We start from the raw sequence: 17,909 nt of genomic DNA, 5'->3' as shown, positions 1-17,909 counted from the left end.
ACTTCAGGCAGCGGTTTCAGTTTGAATCTTCTGCTTATGTTTTTCATTAAACTATTTTGGGTGTGGATTATTTTCAGCAGGAATTGGCTGTCTTTATTTTGTCCCTCCCTCTCTAGTGACTCTTGTGTGGAAAGATCCACATCTTGGGTAGTCATTATCCCATACGTCACTAGCTCATGGACTCTTGCTAATTACATGAAAGAAAACATAATTTATGTAAGAACTTACCTGATAAATTCATTTCTTTCATATTAGCAAGAGTCCATGAGGCCCGCCCTTTTTTTGTGGTGGTTATGATTTTGTATAAAGCACAATTATTCCAATTCCTTATTTTATATGCTTTCGCACTTTTTTGTCACCCCACTTCTTGGCTATTCGTTAAACTGAATTGTGGGTGTGGTGAGGGGTGTATTTATAGGCATTTTGAGGTTTGGGAAACTTTGCCCCTCCTGGTAGGAATGTATATCCCATACGTCACTAGCTCATGGACACTTGCTAATATGAAAGAAATGAATTTATCAGGTAAGTTCTTACATAAATTATGTTTTTTGCTTACCTGATAAATTTATTTCTCTTGTGGTGTATCCAGTCCACGGCCCGCCCTGTCATTTTAAGGCAGGTAATTTTTAAATTTAAACTACAGTAACCACTGCACCCTATGGTGCTTGTTTTCGGTCGAATGACTGGCTATGACAGTTAGGGGAGGAGCTATATTACAGCTCTGCTGTGGGTGTCCTCTTGCAACTTCCTGTTGGGAATGAGAATATCCCACAAGTAATGGATGATCCGTGGACTGGATACACCACAAGAGAAATAAATTTATCAGGTAAGCTTAAATTGTGTTTTATGCTTACCTGATAAATTTATTTCTCTTGTGGTGTATCCAGTCCACGGCCCGCCCTGTCCTTTTTAAGGCAGGTCTAAATTTTAAACTACAGTCACCACTGCACCCTATGGTTTCTCCTTTCTTGGCTAGTTTCGGTCGAATGACTGGATATGGCAGTTAGGGGAGGAGCTATATAGCAGCTCTGCTGTGGGTGATCCTCTTGCAACTTCCTGTTGGGAAGGAGAATATCCCACAAGTAATGGATGATCCGTGGACTGGATACACCACAAGAGAAATACATTTATCAGGTAAGCATAAATTATGTTTTTTCCCTTCTCCACGTGGCTTGAGGATGGAGGTTTTGAGACTCTTTTCTGCCATTTTGGGCGGTCGGACTTGTTCCTTTTTTGGGGACTTTTCCTTAGGGTCGAGTTCTCTGGTCTTGGTTTTTTTTCTCCTTAGCGGTTGAGGCCACCATATGGGAGGGCCTTGCTGTCTCCTATTATGGGAGTTAGAAGCTCCTTATTGGAATAATGGGCTATTTCTCCAACATTGGTGTATCCGGTCCACGGCGTCATCCTTACTTGTGGGATATTCTCTTCCCCAACAGGAAATGGCAAAGAGTCCCAGCAAAGCTGGTCACATGATCCCTCCTAGGCTCTGCCCACCCCAGTCATTCTCTTTGCCGTTGCACAGGCAACATCTCCACGGAGATGGTTAAGAGTATTTTGGTGTTTAAATGTAGTTTTTATTCTTCTATCAAGTGTTTGTTATTTTAAAATAGTGCTGGTATGTACTATTTACTCTGAAACAGAAAAGGATGAAGATTTCTGTTTGTAAGAGGAAGATGATTTTAGCAGACAGTAACTAAAATCGGTTGCTGTTTCCACATAGGACTGTTGAGATGAAGTAACTTCAGTTGGGGGAAACAGTTAGCAGACTTTTCTGCTTAAGGTATGACTAGCCATATTTCTAACAAGACTGTGTAATGCTGGAAGGCTGTCATTTCCCCTCATGGGGACCGGTAAGCCATTTTCTTATTCAAAAACAAACAGAATATAGGGCTTTTTATGGGCTAAAAAACTGGTAGACATTTTTATGGGCTAAATCGATTGCTTTATTTGTGCATATTATTCAAATTTAGGCTAACAATTGACATTTATAATCTTGGGGAACGTTTATAAAACGGCAGGCACTGTATTGGACACCTTTTTCAGTCAGGGGGGCTTTTCTAGTCATAGACTGAGCCTCATTTTCGCGCCATTAATGCGCAGTTGTTTTTTGAGAACAGGGCATGCAGATGCATGTGTGTGGATCTAAGAATCTCTGAAAAAGCTTTTAGAAGGCGTCATTTGGTATCGTATTCCCCTCAGGGCTTGGTTGGGTCTTAGCAAAGACTGTATCTGGGACTGTATAGGGGTTAAATTGAAAAACGGCTCCGGTTCCGTTATTTTAAGGGTTAAAGCTCTGAAATTTGGTGTGCAATACTTTTAAGGCTTTAAGACACTGTGGTGAAAATTTGGTAATTTTTTAACAATTCCTTCATACTTTTTCACATATTCAGTAATAAAGTGTTTTCTGTTTGAAATTTAAAGTGACAGTAACGGTTTTATTTTAAAACGTTTTTTGTGCATTGTTGACAAGTTTAAGCCTGTTTAACATGTCTATACCTTCAGATAAGCTATGTTCTATATGTATGAAAGCCAATGTGTCTCCCCATTTAAATTTATGTGATAATTGTGCCATAGCGTCCAAACAAAGTAAGGACAGTACTGCCACAAATAATGATATTGCCCAAGATGATTCCTCAAATGAGGGGAGTAAACATGATACTACATCATCTCCTACTGTGTCTACACCAGTTTTGCCCATGCAGGTGGTCCCTAGTACATCTAGTGCGCCAATACTTATTACCATCAACAATTAACGGCTGTAATGGATAACTCCATAGCAAATCTTTTATCCAAAATGCCTACTTATCAGAGAAAGCGCGATTGCTCTGTTGTAAACACTGAAGAGCAAGAGGACGCTGATAATTGTTCTGTCATACCCTCACACCAATCTGAAGGGGCCATGAGGGAGGTTTTGTCTGAGGGAGAAATTTCAGATTCAGGAAAAATTTCCCATCAAGCTGAACCTGATGTTGTGACATTTAAATTTAAATTAGAACATCTCCGCGCACTGCTTAAGGAGGTGTTATCTACTCTGGATGATTGTGACAATTTGGTCATTCCAGAGAAATTATGCAAGATGGACAGGTTCCTAGAGGTTCCGGTGTCCCCCGACGCTTTTCCTATACCCAAGCGGGTGGCGGACATAGTAAATAAAGAGTGGGAAAAGCCCGGCATACCTTTTGTTCCTCCCCCTATATTTAAGAAATTATTTCCTATGGTCGACCCCAGAAAGGACTTATGGCAGACAGTCCCCAAGGTCGAGGGGGCAGTTTCTACTCTAAACAAACGCACTACTATTCCTATCGAAGATAGTTGTGCTTTCAAAGATCCTATGGATAAAAAATTGGAAGGTTTGCTTAAAAAGATTTTTGTACAGCAAGGCTACCTTCTACAACCAATTTCATGCATTGTTCCTGTCACTACGGCAGCGTGGTTCTGGTTCGAGGAACTAGAAAAGTCGCTCAGTAGAGAAACGCCATATGAGGTGGTTATGGACAGAGTTCACGCACTTAAATTGGCTAACTCTTTTATTTTAGATGCCGCTTTGCAATTAGCAATATTAGCGGCGAAAAATTCAGGGTTTGCTATTGTGGCGCGCAGAGCGCTTTGGCTAAAGTCTTGGTCAGCGGATGTGTCATCCAAGACAAAATTACTTAACATTCCTTTCAAAGGTAAAACTTTATTTGGACCTGATTTGAAAGAGATTATTTCAGACATCACTGGGGGAAAGGGCCACGCCCTTCCACAGGATAGGTCTTTTAAGGCTAAAAATAAGCCTAATTTTCGTCCCTTTCGCAGAAATGGACCAGCCTCTAATTCTGCATCCTCTAAGCAAGAGCGTAATGCCTCACAACCCAAACCAGCCTGGAAACCAATGCAAGGCTGGAACAAAGGTAAGCAGGCCAAGAAGCCTGCCACTGCTAACAAGACAGCATGAAGGAGTAGCCCCGGATCCGGGACCGGATCTGGTGGGGGGCAGACTCTCTCTCTCTTTGCTCAGGCAAGAGATGTTCAGGATCCTTGGGCGCTAGAAATAGTTTCTCAAGGTTATCTCCTGGAATTCAAGGAACTACCCCCAAGGGGAAGGTTCCACAAGTCTCACTTATCCTCAAACCAAATAAAGAGACAGGCATTCTTACATTGTGTAGAAGACCTGTTAAAGATGGGAGTGATACACCCAGTTCCAATAAAGGAACAAGGAATGGGATTTTATTCCAATCTGTTCGTAGTTCCCAAAAAAGAGGGAACGTTCAGACCAATTTTGGATTTGAAGATCCTAAACAAATTTCTCAGGGTACCATCGTTCAAAATGGAAACTATTAGAACGATTCTACCCACCATCCAGGAAAGTCAATTTATGACTACCGTGGATCTAAAGGATGCGTACCTACATATCCCTATCCACAAGGAACATCATCAGTTCCTAAGGTTCGCTTTTCTGGACAAACATTACCAGTTTGTGGCTCTTCCATTCGGATTAGCCACTGCTCCAAGGATTTTCACAAAGGTGCTAGGGTCCCTTCTAGCGGTTCTAAGACCAAGGGGCATTGCAGTAGTACCTTACTTGGACGACATTCTAATACAAGCGTTGTCCCTGTCAAAGGCAAAGGCTCATACGGACATCGTTCTAGCCTTTCTCACATCTCACGGATGGAAAGTGAACAAAGAAAAGAGTTCTCTGTCCCCGTCAACAAGAGTTCCCTTCTTGGGAACAATAATAGATTCCTTAGAAATGAGGATTTTTCTGACAGAGGTCAGAAAATCAAAACTTCTAAGCTCTTGTCAAGTGCTTCATTCTGTTCCTCGTCCTTCCATAGCGCAGTGCATGGAAGTAATAGGATTGATGGTTGCAACAATGGACATAGTTCCTTTTGCACGAATTCATCTAAGACCATTACAACTGTGCATGCTCAAACAGTGGAATGGGGATTATACAGACTTGTCTCCAATGATTCAAGTAGATCAAAAGACCAGAGATTCACTCCGTTGGTGGCTGACCCTGGACCATCTGTCCCAGGGAATGAGCTTCCGCAGGCCAGAGTGGGTCATTGTCACGACCGACGCCAGTCTAGTGGGCTGGGGTGCGGTCTGGGAATCCCTGAAAGCTCAGGGTCTATGGTCTCGGGAAGAGTCTCTTCTCCCGATAAACATTCTGGAACTGAGAGCGATATTCAATGCTCTCAGAGCTTGGCCTCAACTAGCAAAGGCCAAATTCATAAGGTTCCAATCAGACAACATGACGACTGTAGCTTATATCAATCATCAAGGGGGAACAAAGAGTTCCCTAGCGATGAAAGAAGTGACCAAAATAATTCAATGGGCGGAGGATCACTCCTGCCACTTGTCTGCGATCCACATCCCAGGAGTGGAAAATTGGGAAGCGGATTTTCTGAGTCGTCAGACATTTCATCCGGGGGAGTGGGAACTCCATCCGGAAATCTTTGCCCAAATAACTCAATTATGGGGCATTCCAGACATGGATCTGATGGCGTCTCGTCAGAACTTCAAGGTTCCTTGCTACGGGTCCAGATCCAGGGATCCCAAGGCGACACTAGTAGCACCTTGGACTTTCAACCTAGCTTACGTATTCCCACCGTTTCCTCTCATTCCCAGGCTGGTAGCCAGGATCAATCAGGAGAGGGCCTCGGTGATCTTGATAGCTCCTGCTTGGCCACGCAGGACTTGGTATGCAGACCTGGTGAATATGTCATCGGCTCCACCATGGAAGCTACCTTTGAGACAGTACCTTCTTGTTCAAGGTCCATTCGAACACCCAAATCTGGTCTCCCTCCAACTGACGGCTTGGAGATTGAACGCTTGATTCTATCAAAGCGTGGGTTTTCAGATTCGGTGATAGATACTCTGGTTCAGGCCAGAAAACCTGTAACTATAAAAATTTACCATAAAATATGGAAAAAATATATCTGTTGGTGTGAATCCAAAGGATTCCCATGGAATAAGATAAAAATTCCTAAGATTCTCTCCTTTCTTCAAGAAGGTTTGGAGAAAGGATTATCTGCAAGTTCCCTAAAGGGACAGATCTCTGCTTTATCTGTCTTACTACACAAAAGACTGGCAGCTGTGCCAGATGTTCAAGCATTTGTTCAGGCTCTGGTTAGGATCAAGCCTGTTTACAGACCTTTGACTCCTCCCTGGAGTCTAAATCTAGTTCTTTCAGTTCTTCAAGGGGTTCCGTTTGAACCCTTACATTCCATAGATATTAAGTTACTATCTTGGAAAGTTTTGTTTTGGTTGCAATTTCTTCTGCTAGAAGAGTTTCAGAGTTATCTGCTCTGCAGTGTTCTCCTCCTTATCTGGTGTTCCATGCAGATAAGGTGGTTTGCGTACTAAGCCTGGTTTTCTTCCTAAAGTTGTTTCTAACAAAAATATTAACCAGGAGATAGTTGTACCTTCTTTGTGTCCGAATCCAGTTTCAAAGAAGGAACGTTTGTTACACAATTTGGACGTTGTCCGTGCTCTAAAGTTCTATTTAGAGGCTACTAAAGATTTCAGACAAACATCTTCCTTGTTTGTTGTTTATTCTGGTAAAAGGAGAGGTCAAAAAGCGACTTCTACCTCTTTCCTTTTGGCTTAAAAGCATCATCCGATTGGCTTATGAGACTGCCGGACGGCAGCCTCCTGAAAGAATCACAGCTCACTCCACTAGGGCTGTGGCTTCCACATGGGCCTTCAAGAATGAGGCTTCTGTTGACCAGATATGTAAGGCAGCGACTTGGTCTTCACTGCACACTTTTGCCAAATTTTACAAATTTGATACTTTTGCTTCTTCGGAGGCTATTTTTGGGAGAAAGGTTTTGCAAGCTGTGGTTCCTTCCGTTTAGGTGACCTGATTTGCTCCCTCCCTTCATCCGTGTCCTAAAGCTTTGGTATTGGTTCCCACAAGTAAGGATGACGCCGTGGACCGGACACACCAATGTTGGAGAAAACAGAATTTATGCTTACCTGATAAATTACTTTCTCCAACGCTGTGTCCGGTCCACGGCCCGCCCTGGTTTTGTAATCAGGTCTGATGAATTATTTTCTCTAACTACAGTCACCACGGTATCATATGGTTTCTCCTATATATATTTCCTCCTGTCGGTCGAATGACTGGGGTGGGCGGAGCCTAGGAGGGATCATGTGACCAGCTTTGCTGGGACTCTTTGCTATTTCCTGTTGGGGAAGAGAATATCCCACAAGTAAGGATGACGCCGTGGACCGGACACACCGTTGGAGAAAGTAATTTATCAGGTAAGCATAAATTCTGTTTTTTCTTATCTTAGCTATGTCTAAGGGTTGATTCTGGGGTTGGGATGCTATGCAGTTTCTTCCCTGAATGTTGTCCTCTGGGTTTATACTCTGAGGAGATTGTGAGACCTACCCTTATTGACTTGCTATTCGGGTGACTTTGTCCCCAATGTTTTCCCTCGGTTATGGAAGTGTGGGTATTGTACGCCTTTTGGGCTTAGAATCTTTTCAGGTCTGGCATGCCCTATTGCTCCTTGGAGTTGGACTTCTGTACGGGGTGTTCTCTTCCCCTTGGGTTGGGATTTTTGTGAGTCTTTGACCCGTTCTCTGGGTTAGTATTTGTTTCCTGGTGTAGTCTGTTTTTTTTCTTCAGACGGGGTATGGTGTTTCCTGGGGTTTTGTTTGTCTAAACAATTCTGGGGCTCAGGCTTTCTTTTAGAAATTGTTTATATTTCTATGTCTGGTCCGGAAGCTCTTATTCCCCATGGGACGTGGACTATTTCTTATGGTCCTGCTAGTTGTCCTACTAGCAGCTGGGCTAGGAGCTCTCTGTGCTTAGCCTCCTTACGGCCTGCTTTGTTCTTAATGGTATATGCTTTCCTTTTGGGGAGTTCCTTTTTCATGTTCATCAGAAGCGCCTGGATGATTTTCGTTCGGCTCTACTTACGACTTTGGACTTGTGAGCGTGTGCGCTGTCCTTTGTCTGTGCCCTTCCCTTGAGGTGGGTTGTTTTGCCTTTTTTTGAGGTGAGGTTTTCTCTCTCTTTGCCCTATCCTGTGTGCAGGTGGGTGGAACAGGTGGTTTGTCCTGTTAAGAGAGTGTTTCACTTTCTGAGATTGTTCTGTCTGTGCTTTTGCAGTTCCATGTTGGAACGCATAGTCCTGCTTGTCTTTATAGGTTCTCCTTTGGAGTGCCCGTTGTAGGTGCTGTGTGGAGTCTGCCATAGTGTCGGGCTATTTTCATAAGACCTCTGTCTTTTTCTACCTATCTCTATGGGGATCTTCCTTGTAAGTATCTGTAGGTGCTTTTGGAAGGATTCTGAGCTCTGTTGGGGTGTCTGGGGCCATCCTTGTTGCTTGGCTACGTGTGTTGGCCTTTGCGGCTTGGGATAATCTGAGTGTACCCACTACTTGGTGGATGTTACTCTAGTCTTGGCTGATTTTTCTTGTCTGCAAGTGCTTCTTTTTTTCAGTTATCTTGGCATGACTGCTGCGTTTGATGCTCAGAGGTTGCTTTTCTGGGGATAACGCACGTATTGGTGAGAATGTTTCAATATTCTGAGTTTCTGGCGACTTGGGACTACGGTTTCAGTTGTTTGTTCAGGGTGATTGCTCTAATATTTTCAGAGAGGTTTGTTTCTCTGTTTTTGTTCCCGGTTTCAACCTTGTGGTTCAGTGATGTTGGGTCTGGGCATTGTCTTCCATTGTTTAGGGTACCCTTTAGGCCCCTGTGAGCGTGTTTTGCTTTTTGGGGTTTTCCACTTTCTTTGGTTTTATTGTGCCCTGTTTAGGGTCTTCCAGGAATCCTTGTTTGATCCTCCATGTCGTCTCCGTTGCCTCCCTTTCTATGGATGGGTGTGTGGTTGAGGTTCGTCCTTTGGGCGATGGTATCTTCTGGAGGAGTGTTGGCTCAGCTGTGTCAGTTTTGCGGACTCTAGTACGGCTTATGGACTATATGTGAGTCAGTGTCCTTAGGGTCATGTTTTCCTTTTCAAATATTTTCTGGCTTCGGATAAAGCAGGATTTTTTCTGGGATTGTGGTTTCAGGCTTGGTGCCCTCAGAATGGGCCGCCTTTTTTGTACCCTCCCGTTTTAGCATCCAGTGTCCTCTATAGCTTGGGTATTGTTTTCCCAAAAGTAATGAATGCAGCTGTATGTTTATGAAGATAAACATAAATTATGCTTACCTGATCATTTTCTTTTCTTCAGATGGAAAGAGTGCACAGCTCCCCGCATGTGCTTTTATGGGGTGCGGCTGTGATTTTTATTCTTCTGGCACCTTTTTTCATCCTGATATTTCTTCTACTGTTCCTTGTTCCTCTGCAGATGTCTGGGGGATTAGGGGAGTGGGAGGAGTATTTAAGCCTTTGGCTGGGGTGTATTTGCCGCCTCCTGGTGGCCAGTTTCTAATTTCCCAAAAGTAATGAATGCAGCTGTGGACTCTCTCTCCATCTGAAGAAAAGAAAATTATCAGGTAAGCATAATTTGTTTTTCTGCTCCATGTACAATATTTGAACGTGGGTTCATTTTTCTATTAACCCCTTAATGACAACTGATGTACCAGGTACGTCATGTATTAACAAGCAGTTAATGACAATGGACGTACCTGGTACGTCAGTTGTCTAAAAGAGTGCTGGAAGTGATCACAATCGCTTCCAGCAGCTCTGAGAGTATTGCAGTGATGCCTCAATATGGAGGCATCCTGCAATACCCCTTTACAAGCCTCCGATGCAGAGAGAGCCACTCTGTGGCCCTCTCTGCACCGGTAGTGATGGTGCCGTTGTCCGGGAGGGAGCGTGCGCATGTGAACATAGTGTGCGTGCACGGTGCGTGTGCACGAGGCGAGCGTGCACGCGCGCGCATTAGCCTCACTGACACCAATGAGGGCAAAAAGCCAGGGAAAGGTAAAAAAAAAAAATTCACATATAAATGGATCTGGGAGGGGGAGGGGGGTGGGGTTATTGTGGGGGTTTTGTGGAGGGGCTGCTACACTACAGAAAGAGTTAATTGAAAAATAAAATAAAAATACATTGTTTTTTGGGGCCAAAGTAGGTACTGGCAGACAGCTGCCAGTACCCAAGATGGTGGTAATTAGGTAGGGGAGAGGGTTAGAGAGCTGGAGGGGGGATCAGGGAGGTTGGGGCTAAGGCAGGGGTCCATCACAGCTAAAAGATTTTATTATTTTTATTTAAAAAAAAAAAAAAAAAACCTTATTTAGTACAGGCAGACTTTCTGCCAGTACTTAAGATGGCAGTAACAATTGTGGGGTGGGGGAGGGAAGAGAGCTGTTTGGGAGGGATCAGGGGGTGGGATGTGTAAGGTGGGAGGCTGATCTCTAAAATTAACCCTGCAAGCTCCCTAAAAGCTACCTAATTTAACCCCTTCACTGCTGGGCATAATTCACGTGTGGTGCGCAGCAGCATTTAGCGGCCTTCTAATTACCAAAAAGCAACGCCAAAGCCATATGTCTGCTATTTCTGAACAAAGGGTATCCCAGAGAAGCTTTTACAACAATTTTTGCCATAATAGCACAAGCTGTTTGTAAATTATTTCAGTGAGAAACCTAAAATTGTGAAAAATGTAAAGTTTTTTTTTTTTCTCGCATTTGGCGGTGAAATGGTGGCATAAAATATACCAAAATGGGCCTAGATCAATACTTGGGGTTGTCTACTACACTACACTAAAGCTAAAATTAACCCTACAAGCTCCCTACAAGCTCCCTAATTAACCCCTTCACTCCTGGGCATAAAACACGTGTGGTGCGCAGCGGCATTTAGCTGCCTTCTAATTACCAAAAAGCAACCCCAAAGCCATAATAAGTCTGTTATTTCTGAAAAGGGGGATCCCAGAGAAGCATTTACAACCATTTGTGCCATAATTGCAGAAGCTGTTTGTAAATAATTTCAGTGGGAAACCTAAAGTTTGTGACAAAATTTGTGAAATAGTTAACTTTTTTTTTTTTTTATCACATTTGGCGGTGAAATGGTGGCTTGAAATATACCAAAATGGGCCTAGATCAATACTTCGGGTTGTCTTCTAAAAAAAAATATATACATGTCAAGGGATATTCAGGTATTCCTGACAGATATCAGGGTTCCAATGTAACTAGCGCTAATTTTGAAAAAAAGTGGTTTGGAAATAGCAAAGTGCTACTTGTATTTATTGCTCCATAAATTGCTAAAAAAGCAAAGAATGTGTAAACATTGGGTATTTCTAAACTTAGGACAAAATTTAGAAACTATTTAGCATGGGTGTTTTTGGTGATTGTAGATGTGTAACAGATTTTGGGGGTCAAAGTTAGAAAAAGCGTGTTTTTCTCTTGTTAAGTGTGTTCAGTCCACGGGACATCCATTACTTATGGGATATATTCTCCTTCCCAACAGGAAGTTGCAAGAGGATCACCCAAGCAGAGCTGCTATATAGCTCCTCCCCTCACATGTCATATCCAGTCATTCTCTTGCAACCCTCAACAAAGGAGGTCACGAGAGGAGTTGGAGTTTTACTTAATTATTCTTCAATCAAAAGTTTATTTTAAAATGACACCGGAGTGTGCCGTTTTTTTGTATCTCAGGCAGTATTTGGAGAAGAATCTGCCTGCGTTTTTCTATGATCTTAGCAGACGAAACTAAGATCCGCTGGCTGTTCTCGACATTCTGAGGAGTAGGGTAACTCCAGAAAGAGGGGAATAGCATGTGGGGTCCCCCGCAAATGAGGTATGTGCAGTACATTATTTTCTGGGAATGGAATTGACTAAGAAAATACTGCTGTTACCCATATGATGTAAGTACAGCTTTAAATGCAGTAGTAGCGACTGGTATCAGGCTGATAAATGTATGCGCAGTTGAGTTATTTTCTAGGGACTAGAATTTGACTGAGAAAATACTGTTAATACTGAAATAATGTTTAAGCCTTATCTGCAGTGGAAGCGACTGGTAGCAGGCTTAGTGATAACTTTACATGACATTGAAAATGTTGTTTTTAAAACGTTTACTGGCATGTTATTCGTTTTGTGAGGTACTTTGGTGATAAATCTTTTGGGCATGATTTTTTTCCACATGGCTAACGTATTTTTCTGCATAGAAACCATTATATCAGGTCTCCCACTGTTGTAATATGAGTGGGAGGGACCTTGTTTTAGCGCCTTGTTGCGCAGTTAAAATTCTAGCACAGTCTTTCTGTTTCTTCCTCCTTGATCCAGGACGTCTCTAGAGAGCTCAGGGGTCTGCAAAATTCGTTTTTGAGGGAGGTAATCAGTCACAGCAGATCTGTGACAGTGTGTTTGACTGTGATTAAAGCGTTAAATCTTAATTTGATATCCGTTTTTGGGTATTGAGGGGTTAATCATCCTTTTGCTAATGGGTGCTATCCTCTGCTAATTAATACACTTCTCGTTAAGAATTGTTTGTCTATAACTGAATTAGTTTTCTTTGTAATTCAACTGTGTTTTTAAAAGCGCTGCAGCGTTTTTTATAATTGCTTGTAAACTTATTGAGAGTGATTTCAGAGCTTGCTAGCTTCATTGCTAAGTCTGTTTAGACATGTCTGATACAGAGGTATCTGCTTGTTCATTGTGTTCAAAAGCCGATGTGGAGCCCAATAGAAATGTGTACCAATTGTATTGATATTACTTTGAATAAAAGTCAATCTGTACCGATAAAGAAATTATCACCAGACGACGAGGGGGAAGTTATGCCGTCTAACTCTCCTCACGTGTCAGTACCTTCGTCTCCCGCTCGGGAGATGCGTAAGATTGAGGCGCCAAGTACATCAAGGCCCTTACAAATCACTTTACATGATATGGCTAATGTTATGAAAGAAGTATTATACAATATGCCCGAATTAAGAGGCAAGCGCGATAGCTCTGGGTTAAGGACAGAGCGTGCTGATGACACGAGAGCCATGTCTGATACTGCGTCACAATTTGCAGAACATGAGGACGGTGAGCTTCATTCTGTCGGTGACGGTTCTGATCCGGGGAGACCGGATTCAGAAATTTTAAATTTAAGCTTGAGAACCTCCGCGTGTTACTAGGGGAGGTGTTAGCGGCTCTGAATGATTGCGACACGGTGGCAATCCCAGAGAAATTATGTAGGTTGGATAGATACTATGCGGTACCGGTGTGTACTGACGTTTTTCCTATACCAAAAAGGCTTACAGAAATTATTAGTAAGGAGTGGGATAGACCCGGTGTGCCTTTTTCCCCTCCTCCGATATTTAGAAAAATGTTCCCTATAGACGCCACCACACGAGACTTATGGCAGACGGTCCCTAAGGTGGAGGGAGCAGTTTCTACTTTAGCCAAGCGTACCACTATCCCGGTGGAGGATAGCTGTGCTTTCTCAGATCCAATGGATAAAAAATTAGGGGGTTACCTTAAGAAAATGTGCGCCTGTCACGGCTGCAGCGGCATTCTGGTTTGAGTCTCTGGAAGAGGCGATTCGCACAGCACCATTGGATGAGACTTTGAGCAAAGTTAGAACGCTTAAACTAGCTAATGTGTTTGTTTCAGATGCCGTAGTGCATTTAACCAAACTTACGGCTAAAAATTCCGGATTCGCCATACAGGCGCGTAGGGCGCTATGGCTTAAATCCTGGTCAGCAGATGTGACTTCTAAGTCTAAACTACTTAACATTCCCTTCAAAGGGCAGACCTTATTCGGGCCCGGCTTGAAGGAAATTATTGCTGACATTACGGGAGGTAAGGGCCACACCCTTCCTCAGGACAGGGCCAAATCAAAGGCCAAACAGTCTAATTTTCGTGCCTTTCGTAACTTCAAGGCAGGAGCAGCATCAACTTCCTCCGCTCCAAAACAGGAAGGAACTACTGCTCGTTACAGACAGGGTTGGAAAGGCAACCAGTCATGGAACAAGGGCAAGCAGGCCAGAAAGCCTACTTCCGCCCCTAAGACAGCATGAAGACAGGGCCCCCTCTCCGGAGACGGATCTAGTGGGGGGCAGACTTTCTCTCTTTGCCCAGGCTTGGGCAAGAGATGTACAGGATCCCTGGACGTTGGAGATCATATCTCAGGGATACCTTCTGGATTTCAAAACTTCTCCTCCACAAGGGAGGTTTCATCTGTCAAGGTTATCAACAAACCTAGTAAAGAAAGAGGCATTTCTACAATGTGTACAAGACCTCTTAGTGATGGGAGTGATCCACCCAGTTCCGCGAACGGAACAAGGGCAAGGGTTTTACTCAAATCTGTTTGTAATTCCCAAAAAAGAGGGAACATTCAGACCAATCTTAGACTTAAAAATCTTAAACAAATTCCTAAGGGTTCCATCGTTCAAGATGGAAACCATTCGGACCATCCTACCCATGATCCAAGAGGGTCAATATATGACCACAGTGGACTTAAAGGATGCCTACCTTCACATACCGATTCACAAAGATCATTATCGGTACCTAAGGTTTGCTTTTCTAGACAGGCATTACCAGTTTGTAGCTCTTCCCTTCAGGCTAGCTACGGCCCTGAGAATTTTTTCGAAGGTTCTGGGCTCACTTCTGGCGGTACTAAGACCACGAGGCATAGCGGTGGATCCGTACCTAGACGACATTCTGATACAAGCGTCAAGTTTTCAAAATGCAAAGTCTCATACAGAGATAGTTCTAGCATTTCTGAGGTTGCATGGGTGGAAAGTGAACGTGGAAAAGAGTTCTCTGTTACCACTCACAAGTGTTCCTCTTCAGGGGGTTCCGTTTGAACCCTTTTCATTCAGTTGATATTAAGTTATTATCTTGGAAAGTTTTGTTTTTAGTTGCAATTTCTTCTGCTAGAAGAGTTTCAGAATTATCTGCTCTGCAGTGTTCTCCTCCTTATCTGGTGTTCCATGCAGATAAGGTGGTTTTACGTACTAAACCTGGTTTTCTTCCAAAAGTTGTTTCTAACAAAAACATTAACCAGGAGATTATCGTACCTTCTCTGTGTCCGAAACCAGTTTCAAAGAAGGAACGTTTGTTGCACAATTTGGATGTTGTTCGCGCTCTAAAATTCTATTTAGATGCTACAAAGGATTTTAGACAAACATCTTCCTTGTTTGTTGTTTATTCTGGTAAAAGGAGAGGTCAAAAAGCAACTTCTACCTCTCTCTCTTTTTGGATTAAAAGCATCATCAGATTGGCTTACGAGACTGCCGGACGGCAGCCTCCCGAAAGAATCACAGCTCATTCCACTAGGGCTGTGGCTTCCACATGGGCCTTCAAGAACGAGGCTTCTGTTGATCAGATATGTAGGGCAGCGACTTGGTCTTCACTGCACACTTTTACCAAATTTTACAAGTTTGATACTTTTGCTTCTTCTGAGGCTATTTTTGGGAGAAAGGTTTTGCAAGCCGTGGTGCCTTCCATTTAGGTGACCTGATTTGCTCCCTCCCTTCATCCGTGTCCTAAAGCTTTGGTATTGGTTCCCACAAGTAAGGATGACGCCGTGGACCGGACACACCTATGTTGGAGAAAACAGAATTTATGTTTACCTGATAAATTACTTTCTCCAACGGTGTGTCCGGTCCACGGCCCGCCCTGGTTTTTTTAATCAGGTCTGATAATTTATTTTCTTTAACTACAGTCACCACGGTACCATATGGTTTCTCCTATGCAAATATTCCTCCTTAACGTCGGTCGAATGACTGGGGTAGGCGGAGCCTAGGAGGGATCATGTGACCAGCTTTGCTGGGCTCTTTGCCATTTCCTGTTGGGGAAGAGAATATCCCACAAGTAAGGATGACGCCGTGGACCGGACACACCGTTGGAGAAAGTAATTTATCAGGTAAACATAAATTCTGTTTTTTCTTAGTTTGTGTAAAATTATACATAAAAGTACAAGGAAAAATAGCTGTAAACATTTTAGATAATGTTTAGATGCATATATTTAATAATACATTATTTTGATTGCACAATTTCCTAGGTCGACCTTCCAACATGTATTTTCAAACCCATGATCAGATTGGTATGATCAGCTCGGGGCCCAGTCATGTTACTGCCATGAACATTCCCATACCATTCAATCTAGTCATGCCTCCAATCCCACCGCCAGGATATTTTGGGCAGACCAATGGACCAGCTGCAGGTAAGAAGAGCTAGTTACTGGTTGCTTCTGTCTTGTCTTAAGAGGACATTAAACAGTGATATTGTACTATGATATGTTCAATGTATATTGTATTTACTTCATGTATTTGTCCTTTTTTAGAGTAACTCCATTCAAATAATTGTACGTTTTCAAATTCCTGTTAAAATTGGAAGTTCAGACTCCAGAGCAGACTATGTGTAGCCAATGACTGGAATATAGCACTGTAGTGGGGCACTCATTGCTTTTTGGACACTAAAACTTTACACTTAAGTTTAAATATTTAATAAAAATACATCTGCATATTTTTCTCAGGCTAACTTTGCTTTAAATGCATCATTCTATGTAGCATTTATCTTTTAAAGGGAGTTTGGGCTGTCTGTTTGAACAACACAATTCACATTTCTTTTACAAAGATATGACGAGTCCACGGATTTCATCCTTACTTGTGGGATATTAACCTCCTGCTAACAGGAAGTGACAAAGCGCACCACAGCAGAGCTGTATATATATATAGCCCCTCCCTTCCCCTCCACCTCCAGTCATTCTCTTTGCCTGTGTTATAGTAGGAAGACATGGTAAATTGAGGTTAGTTTTAGTTTCTTCAATCAAGAAGTTTTTTATTTTAAATGGTACCGGTGCGTACTATTTCTCTTGTAAGGTGTATCCAGTCCACGGATCATCCATTACTTGTGGGATATTCTCCTTCCCAACAGGAAGTTGCAAGAGGATCACCCACAGCAGAGCTGCTATATAGCTCCTCCCCTAACTGCCATATCCAGTCATTCTCTTGCAACTCTCGACAAGCATGGAGGTAGTAAGAGAGAAGTGGTGAAACGTAGTTGTTTTTTTTTTCTTTCTACTATTTTGTCCCAGGCAGAAAATAGAAGAAGAATCTGCCTGTGATTTCTATGATCTTAGCAGGTTGTAACTAAGATCCATTGCTGTTCTCACACATAACTGAAGAGAGAGGTAACTTCAGCTAGGGAATGGCTTGCAGGTTATCCTGCTATGAGGTATGTGCAGTTAAAAAAAAAAAATTCTAGAAGATATAAATGCTAGAAAATGCTGCTGATACCAGATTTATGTAAGGTAAGCCTGAATACGGTGATTTAATAGCGACTGGTATCATGCTTACTTTCTATATTTACAATATAAAATGTTTGCTGGCATGTTTAAACGTTTTTATATATACTTTGGTGATAATACTTTATTGGGGCCTAGTTTTTTTCCACATGGCTGGCTTAAATTTGCTTAGAAACAGTTTCCTGAGGCTTTCCACTGTTTTACTATGAGTGGGAGGGGCCTAGTTTAGTGCTTTATTGCGCAGTAACTTTTACAGACTGAGACATCCTGCTTCCTCCAGGAGTCCCCTGAAAGCTATATGACATCTCTAACGGGCTTTTAGGCTTTCCAAAGTAGTTTGTTTGGGAAGGTAGGCCCACAGCAGGGCTGTGGCAGTTTGTTGTGACTGTTAAAAAAACCTCTATCGTTTTTTTTTTTATCCGTTTTTTGAACTAAGGGGTTAATCATCCATTTGCAAGTGGGTACAATGCTCTGTTAGCTTATTATACACACTGTAAAAATTTTGTTTGATTTACTGCTTTTTTTCACTGTTTTTCAAATTCTGACAAAATTTGTTTCTCTTAAAGGCACAGTACTGTTTTTATTTTTTGCTTGTTAACTTGATTTAAAGTGTTTTCCAAGCTTGCTGGTCTCATTGCTAGTCTGTTTAAACATGTCTGACATAGAGGAAACTCCTTGTTCATTATGTTTAGAAGCCATGGTGGAACCCCCTCTTAAAATGTGTACCAAATGTACTGATTTCACTTTAAGTAATAAAGATCATATTCTGTCTTTAAAAAATTTATCACCAGAG

The 17,909-nt window shown here is 42.5% G+C and overlaps 1 protein-coding gene across 1 annotated transcript in view; it reads left to right on the top strand.

Annotated features, from left to right (window-relative positions):
• UPF1 (UPF1 RNA helicase and ATPase) overlaps positions 1-17,909 on the top strand; it is a 526,107-nt gene that overhangs the window by 430,151 nt on the left and 78,047 nt on the right. Inside the window, 1 exon segment of the mRNA XM_053700065.1 lies at positions 15,872-16,033. Within this exon segment, the coding sequence (XP_053556040.1) occupies positions 15,872-16,033 (162 nt within the window).

This window comes from Bombina bombina, chromosome 2 (assembly GCF_027579735.1).
Source record: "Bombina bombina isolate aBomBom1 chromosome 2, aBomBom1.pri, whole genome shotgun sequence".
NCBI lineage: Eukaryota > Metazoa > Chordata > Amphibia > Anura > Bombinatoridae > Bombina > Bombina bombina.
Note: the sequence above shows the minus strand (reverse complement) of the source record. Positions and strands in the feature narration are given on the sequence as shown.